The 8,842-nt window shown below is 41.2% G+C and overlaps 1 protein-coding gene across 1 annotated transcript; it reads left to right on the top strand.

Annotated features, from left to right (window-relative positions):
• Positions 1–487: 487 nt before the first annotated feature.
• CLDN12 (claudin 12) lies at positions 488–1,264 on the top strand. Its single transcript, XM_006834311.1, has one exon. The coding sequence runs from the start codon at positions 488–490 to the stop codon at positions 1,220–1,222; it is 735 nt and encodes a 244-aa protein (XP_006834374.1). The 3' UTR covers positions 1,223–1,264.
• Positions 1,265–8,842: the final 7,578 nt, after the last annotated feature.

Below are 8,842 nucleotides of genomic sequence, written 5' to 3'. Positions count from 1 at the left end.
GCATCTAACACAACAACAACTTAGGAATGCTTATTGACAACCAAGAGAATTTTAGTTGTCAAGTTAAAAGGATTTGAACTTACTTTGTTTCTCTGATTAGCTGTGCAGAATAAGAAGCTAAAGGCGTTGTTGTTCCCTGAACCAATCAGTGAGAGCTCCGTCTGAGCTCTCACTTACATGTATTTATATGCATTTGCTTGGTGCATCCATGGAGTCCTGGTGTGGCACTGCAGGATAAGCACTGGACAGCAAACTACGAGGTCTGTGGTTCAAAACTGCCAGCCACTCCTCAGAAACCCTATCCAGGGCCGCTGAGTTAGAACTGACCGAGAGGAAACATGGGGTACAGTGTCCTGTTTTGAATTGATATTTCATCACTAACTGTGTTGTTAATAGGCACCACACCTTCCTGCTCTGTTCTGTTGCTCCTTCATGATTTGTTCTCTTGTGTGTTACCCCCTAGTCTGACTGCTCACGCCTCCCTGCCATGGGCTGCCGGGATGTTCACGCAGCTACAGTCCTCTCCTTCCTGTGTGGAATCGCCTCCGTAGCAGGCCTCTTTGCGGGGACTCTGCTTCCCAACTGGAGAAAATTAAGACTGATCACGTTCAACAGAAACGAGAAGAACCTGACTGTTTACACAGGCCTGTGGGTGAAATGTGCCCGATACGATGGGAGCAGTGACTGCCTGATGTACGACACCACGTGGTACTCCTCAGTTGACCAGCTGGACCTGCGGGTCCTCCAGTTTGCCCTGCCCCTCAGCATCCTGATCGCAATGGGTGCTCTGCTGCTCTGCCTGATTGGAATGTGTAACACAGCCTTCAGGTCCTCTGTGCCCAACATCAAACTGGCCAAGTGTCTGGTCAATAGTGCAGGCTGCCACCTGGTGGCAGGGCTGCTGTTTTTCCTGGCAGGTACTGTGAGCCTCTCCCCATCCGTTTGGGTCATCTTTTATAACATGCATCTGAACAAGAAGTTTGAGCCAGTCTTTATGTTCGACTATGCAGTGTATGTCACTATTGCTAGTGCCGGGGGCCTCTTTATGACTGCCTTCCTACTGTTTATTTGGTACTGTGTATGCAAATCTTTGCCTTCTCCTTTCTGGCAACCATTGTATTCTCACCCTTCCAATATGCATGCTTACTCACAGCCCTATTCAGCCCGCTCCCGGCTCTCTGCCATTGAGATCGACATTCCTGTAGTTTCACACACTGCCTAATGGGAAGATAGTTCCTTGTGAAAGAAAATTCTTTTCATAGCTCCATATGCAGCACTCACTGCAAGGAGCTTTTGGACCCGTGTACATTTTCTGTTGTTCCTGAGCAGTCACTGAAGCCAAATCTGTATGTCCTGGTAGAATGATGTGTTGCTAGTTTTTATAGAAACATTATTTTAAATGTGAATCATTCCTTTTATCTTTTTACACTGGAAGGATTTTTAATCACCATATTGATATTTGAACAGTTAGTGAAAAAGACCTGTGTCTCAGTTGAGGTGATTTAAATAACATGGTAAAATAAAAATGTCCAAGAGAAGCTGTTTTTACACTATCTTTATGGACATTTCAGAGTATGTATGGCCCTTTCCCTACACGTGAAACTGGGAAAAAGAAAGGCAATTTCAATTCTAAGAAATTTCCTCTCAGTAAAGGCTGTATTTTACCAGTAGTCAGTCTGACAGCGGCTAATAGCCTTTTTCTCCCCCTTCTTTCTTGGGACTAATTATATCTAATAGACTTAGGAAATTTGAATCTTATTTTCTTTTGTGAGTTTCTTCTACCTCATGTCAGTGTTGAAAAATAAAATGCATTAAAAGTTCATGACTGTAAATTTTATTATTGGAGTTTAAAACACTTCGAGCTCTCACCCACAAATCAGTGTTTCTGCCCATATGTCACCTCTCAGTGGGTAAGAGAGAGAACTGAAAGGGCCCCAGTGCTTGCTTCTCTTTTAACCCAGTGTGAAGAGACAAGAGTCTTTTCTTCAGTGACAGTGACAACATCAGAGATGCCCCTGGTGATGGGTGACTTGTGATGGTCTGACTTTACCGTGACCACGTTCACAGCTGATTCAGTTCCTGCCCCCACGACTTGTTGTCTCCTTAAGCATATATCTCTGATTAGCTGGCATGGTAGGTTATGCTTTGGGCTGCCAACTGCGAGGTCAGCAGTTCAGATTGACCAGCTGTTCCACAGGACAGAGAGAAGCTTTCTACTCCCATAAAGATCTACAGCCTCGGAATCCCCATACAAGTCTCAGAGTCAGAATCGACTCAACAGCACACAACCACCACCACAGAGGATCCAGTGGAGTCTTGGTGATACAGAGGTTAAGCCCTTGACTGCTCACAGAAAGAGTGGGGGTTTGAGCTCCACCAGTGACTCAGAGTGAGAACCCTGGCAATCTCCTACAAAGCTCAGTCTAGGCAACGCTGTGGAGTGGTTCTGCTCTGTCATGTGGGGTCGCTATGAGTCAGAATGGACTTAATGGCACAGAGCAACAAACAACACAGGTTCCATGGAAGCTATGTTATCTGGTCCCATCCACTAAGAAATTTTAATCTAATGCAGAAGATGAAACTATTAATCTGACAATTAGGAAACAGCCTGACTTCATGGGACAGCTACCTTTAACCTTGGAATTAACGATTCAAGAATATATTTTGACCAGAGATGGCTTTCTGACAGATTTATCATATATCCTGGACCTTAGAAATTTCATTTTACTTAATTGAATCCTTGGATCATCTGCCTTAGTCTAGATTCTGTAATAAAACTATCAGATATGAGAATGGGCAAAAATGGTTCAGAAATTCTCATCCCTTTCCATCTCTGAAAATATGATTTATTAAGAGAGAAGCTTTAAAAATCTCTCTTTTAATGGGGTAACAATAAAACGAAACCATGTTAACGCTATAACAAAAGCTTAGAAATTCAGTCATACTGGATCTTTACTCTTATGAATTGGAGCTGTTTAATTGTTTTAATTTGCTACATATTAAGTGCTGTGTTTCATGAGGATCTTGTTCTGTTAACCATTACAGATTGTTAAAAAAGCTGCATGATAAACATAATGCCTCTTTTGCAAATCTGAATGACTGGTACGCCTATGGGTGAATGTAGTAAACTTTATTATTATTCCAACTCTAATTTGTGTATATAAAAAATAAGTCCGGTTGTATAATTTTTAAGTGCCATCAGTAGAAAGCATGCAAGGCTATGGTTTTAGGTGTGTTTTTCTCTCTTTTCTCACTATAGCTTCCGATTTTTTTCTCAGGAGTAGCTCCTGGTGTGGTGCTGTGGGATAAAGCTGGACCACAAGGTCGGTTTGAACTACAAGGCCGGCGGTTCAAACTCACTCCCTACTGTATGGGTTTGCTATGAGTCAGAATTGACTTGACAGCACTTAACAACAAACAAAATCTTGATCATTCTAAGAAAATAGCAGGTGGAATTTTGTGGTTAATATTAGTTCCTCCCACCACTCTTTTGGAGTTCTGGTGTGGTGCTGCAGGTTCATGCGCTGGACTGCAAGGTCAGTTTGAACTTCAAGGCTGGCAGTTCAAGCTCACCAGCTGCTCCTGGGAAACCCTATACAGGGTTGTTATGAGTTGTAAGGGGCTCAGTGGCACTTAACAAGGACCACCCACCTTTTGCTAATTAATTCCAATCCTCTTTCCTGTGGAACTTTTGCCATGAAATGTCAGGAATTTCACTATCCGATATTGTTCATGGTGTTAACAATGTTAAGGAAAATAGATCTAGCCCTTAAAGTGCTGTTGAGTTGGTTCCTACTCATCCCTGTATAGGATTTCCAATGTTAGACAATTTTTAATCCATGAGATTATAAGTATGTGTTAAATTTTTCCTGCCAAAATCTTTTGGTTTTGGAATCAGTAGCCTCAAGTTAGTATTTATTATTAATTCACTAGTCAAAGGAAAGAGCTGTTTCCCTTACCTTTATTTATTTTTTAATATTTCAGAGTTGCTATCAGTAGCTATTCTTTAAATCTATTAAAGGAAAACCAGTATTTGCACTTCATTGTAGGTGCTTTTGTGCATTCATCAGGTTATCATTGTGACAGCGTGGGCGGACAGCTTTGTTGTTAACAGATAATTTATGTTAAAGGCCTTTTATAGAAGCCAGCTTGGGGGAAAACCTTAAATTTAGTATGATGCAACAAATTTCAATTTTCCAGCTATGTGAGGAAAAAACAACAACAGCCTGATTTTACTTTGCTTGTAAATATAAAAAATGATGGCTAGTATGTTTGCTGTAAACTGCAATGTAAAACCTGGATAAAATTGTACTGTACTTCTTGATGTTTATTAAAAGATGTATTTTTATAAGTTTCTACTTCTATCCTCATTTGCCTCAGAACTTTATGGTGATTTTTTTGAGGTTCATTTCTCAAAAATGTAATACCCTATAGCATAGGGTGTTAAATCATGTAATACCTTATAGAGTAGGGCTTGGGAAGGAATGGAAAACATGGAATTCTGGAAGCACTAACAGATTCTTCACATATTTCTAAGAGTGGTCATAGGAGTTCACTGTTTTAACATTCCATAAAATAACAGCGCTGAATGAAGTCAGATTTGCCTTATCAATGGAGTTTTGCAGTGATCTGTGATCTTGGACACCAAGACTTCTCAAATGCTTAAGTAGAGGAACCATTCTTTACTCTTCAAAGTTTGAAATTACTAGGAGTAGTTGTCCTCAAAGGAGACACCTCAAAGTCTCTGAAATTTAGGATGAGCTTTTATTTTGGAGTACAGTCTCCTGGGGATAGTTGTGACGTGTTCCTTACAGAAGCCCATGATCCACAATGTATTAGACATGAGGTCCATGTGTTCTACTGGAAATCAGAGGCTGCTTCAGGCTTGGCATCGAGCACATTACGTAAAGCGCCATGATTCAGAATCTGGCCCTCAGTTTTGCAGGCTCACTGAGAGTGGTGACTAACTGCTAGAAAATCCCTTCATGCTAGCCAACTCACAAGAGACAGATTTACCAATCAGAAATGAGAAATACAAACTATTTGCCACCACTATCCAAGACCAGTTTTTCAGAATACCCTGAACAGAACTGCTTAGGGATAAGACTGATTTCAGGGTTGGAGAAGGGATTGTAAAGGATGAATCCAGAACATCTGTTTTGCCAGAAAGTAAGGAAATGCTCAAAGAATGATATCGGCACATTAAATGACACCACCAGATTGTAGAGGCACCCACCAACCAAATGGGAGACCATTTGAGCATCAAAATAATAGTAATGGAGTGTAGTAGCCCATTGACTAAAGTAAAGATCCATAGATCCATACAGATATAAATGGGGGAGGGGAAGAAAACCTTTAGTGGTCCTAGTAAACTCAGGAGTAAGCAGGCCTCTAGGAAGCCATCTTCACCCTCATCTGCTAATCTACTTGGAAAGAGCCCCAAGACAGTTTAGATTCTATTCTAAGGATTCTGTTCTGAGTGGAGCTCAAAGATCCTCAATACTGGCACGTCATAAGTTGGTTGCGCATATCTCTTCCCAGGTCCCCATTCTGTGACAATGCTGGTAGTTTGAAACTGGCCATGTTGGGAGTATTTATGCCACAGATGGAGTCCTGATGTGGCGCTGAGAGCTAATGCTTCAGACTGCAAAGTCATTTGAACTGCAAGGTCAGGAGTTGAAGCTCACCAGCTGCTCTTTGGAAACCCTATACAGGGTTGCTATGGGTCAGAATCGACTCTACGGCACTTAACAACAACAACGTGCCACAGATATTTACAAATGCTGGTGTGGCACTGTAGTATAAACCACTGGACTGTAAGGTTGGCTTGAACTGTAAGGTCGCTGGTTCAGACCCACCAACCACTTCTTGGTTGCTATGAGTCAGAACCAGCTCGACAGCACTTAACAACAACCACAGGGTTGGTGGTTCAAACCCACCAGCTGCTCCTTGGAAAACCTACACAGGTTCACTGTGAGTTAGAATTGACTCCATGGCATATTTAACAACAACAACATTGATTTAAAGCTGGTTGTTAAGCATTTATATGCACACTATTGGTCAGAAGTGATTAATCTGCTGAGCTTCAGGTTAGTTTATGAAGAAACAAAGTCACACAGCAAATGTTGACAACAGCAAAACTGTGATTAAAACTCTCCAGACTGTCTGAAATAGGTTCTGAACAGGTCTCTATCTCAGCATTGCTCTAGCTTCCTACTGCCATCCTCCCAGTATATCCTACTAAAGTGCAAATATGACCTGTTGTTAGTGCCGTCGAGTTGGTTCTGAATCTTAGCAATCCCATATAGGGTTTACAAGGAGCAGCCGATGAGCTTGAACCACTGACATTGTGGTTCAAACTAAACTTGCAGTCCAGCACATTTACCCAGAGCACCACACCAGAACTCCAAATACAACCTTGTTAAGTGCCATCGAGTCGATTCCAACCCATAGTGACCCTGTATAGGGTTTCCCAGGAGCAGCTGATGAGCTTGAACTACCAACCTTGCAGTTCAAATGACTTTGCATTAGCCCACAGCACGACACCAGAACTGCAAATATGACCTTTGTTGTTGTTGTTAAGTGCTGTCAAGTCGATTACAACCCATAACGACCCTGTATAGGGTTTCCAAGGAGCAGCTGGTGAGCTTGAACCAGCAACCTAGCAGTTCTAATGGCTTTGCAGTCTGCTGCATTTATCTACAGCGCCACACCAGGACTCCTAAATATGACCTAATATCCCCTTAATATGACCTAGTATCCCCTTAATTAAAATCCTTCAGTGTCTAACCCTCAGAACAATCTAAGCTTTTGCTTTAAATCTGAATGGAAAATCTTGTTCAGTACTACACAAAGAAGTGCAACAAAGAATGTCGATAAAGGGAAAGCAAATTTTGCCTAAAGTATTAACAGAGATAACGAGGTTTGTCTAGAAGGAGGTGTTTTTCAATATGTTCAAAGCTAATCAGACGTTGATTATTAACATCAACAATATCTCAATAAATTAATGTGTAAAATGTGTATAAATTCAATAATAAGTAATGGGGAATGTCCAGTGACTAGCATGGGCACATTCCTTAAATAAGTAAATTCCACTGATGAATGTGGTAAGGAGGCTCTAAGATGTTCCCTGATGATCCTTGGTTCCTAGTATACATACCCTATAGAGTCCCATTCAACATTGAGCAGGGTTGACCTGTGTTACCAATACGATTTTGTGCAAATGATGTGTAGCTTCTGAGATTATAAGTCATAAAAGACACTGCAGCTTCTACCTTTCTCCTTCTTGTATCACTTTGGGAGAAGCAAGTTGCATGTTATGAAAACACACAAGCAGGTTTATGGTTAACACAGAAGAAACCTAAGCCTCTTGCCAGTATCCAATACCAATTTACCAGCCATGTTAAGAGCCACCTTGAAAGTGGATTTCCCCAACCTCAGTCAAACTGTTCAGATGACTGCAGCCCCGGTCAACATCTTGTTTGCAACCAAAGGCCCCTAGTTAAGTCACTCTTAACTTTATCACCCATAAAAAAAGTGAGGTATTTATTTTGTTTAACAAGAAAGATAATGCTTACTATGTTGTTAAAACTCTATTAAGAGAGAACGGTGAAAAATAGAAGGTAGCTTAGAAAAAACACATAAATGTGGTATGATGAAGCAGATTTAGCAGTTTCAAGCTGCTAAATTTGGGAATAATTTGTAATGCAGCAATAACGAATATGAAGAGCATGAAGCAAATGCAGGCAATCAATTTTTAGGGATCTTTGTTTCTGAGCTATGATGAGATATTGTGAATGTTCTTGTACCATATCAGAAAACATCTCTTTCATGATCCCAGATTCTCTTGGAATCAAATCTGATGTACATATGTGTGGGGAAGGGTATGTGGGAAGCATACTTTGGGAGCAGAGTTCTAATTTTAGTTAATATTATGAATGATTGCCTTTGTTACCAGAGCAATGCATTGAAAGCCGAACATACATGAAATTTGGAATACAAGTTAAATAAATTTGCCATTAAATTTATTTGATAGAGTGGTTATGTTGTCATATGAACAAATAATAAGCCTTTTTTTTGGCCTTGGGTCCCAGTATTCTTTGTTTTTTGTTTTTTTTTTTTAAGTTTTTATTGTGAGGTTTACATGGGAGAACATAAGCTTTACACTCATCCTATCGTATTTTGTTTCATTGCAATGATTACAGTCCCCTTCCATGCATCATCAAATAACCAAAAGGTACACCACACAGGCCTGTCCCCTGGCTGCCAGCACACGGCCCTTCTCCCTCCCTGAGTCCAGTGTCCCCAGCCACTCCATCTGTCCACATCATCGTCTTTCTCCATTCCTAGCATTGCTGCCTCTCTGGGGAGGGTCCCGCTCTCCATTCTTCTCACTTGATGGTCCCAGGGACCTCCACTCCTGGGCTGCAAAATCAATCACTCTCCTGCTTTTGTCAAAAAATATCTACCTATATTTTTCCTACCCTCATAGTCAGTCCTGATGGCAATTATTCACTGTTGTACCACAAGTGTCTTATCTCCATTTCCTTTTGCCAGCCAGGACCCAACAGACTGGAAATCATTCAGTGGTGATTCTACTTTCCCCCGCCCCATCTTGAAAGCTTGTAAGCCAGTCACTTCTTGCCTTTATAGACCCCCCTATTTGGGGTAGCCAATGTCTAAGTTGTCCATCCCTGTCAACCCTGTGTACCGAGGAGATGGGAGTGATCCTCGCTGTAAAGATTTGTTCCCTTTTTTGAGCTACTACATCCATAAGTATAGGTAAATTTCATCAAATTGTAGCCGGTTCCACTTTTTCTCCCCTCTTCTTTCTTCTTCTAGC

This window comes from Chrysochloris asiatica, unplaced genomic scaffold (genome assembly GCF_000296735.1).
Source record: "Chrysochloris asiatica unplaced genomic scaffold, ChrAsi1.0 scaffold00010, whole genome shotgun sequence".
In the NCBI taxonomy this organism is placed as follows: Eukaryota; Metazoa; Chordata; class Mammalia; order Afrosoricida; family Chrysochloridae; genus Chrysochloris; species Chrysochloris asiatica.
This window is presented reverse-complemented; position numbering and strand designations above follow the sequence as displayed.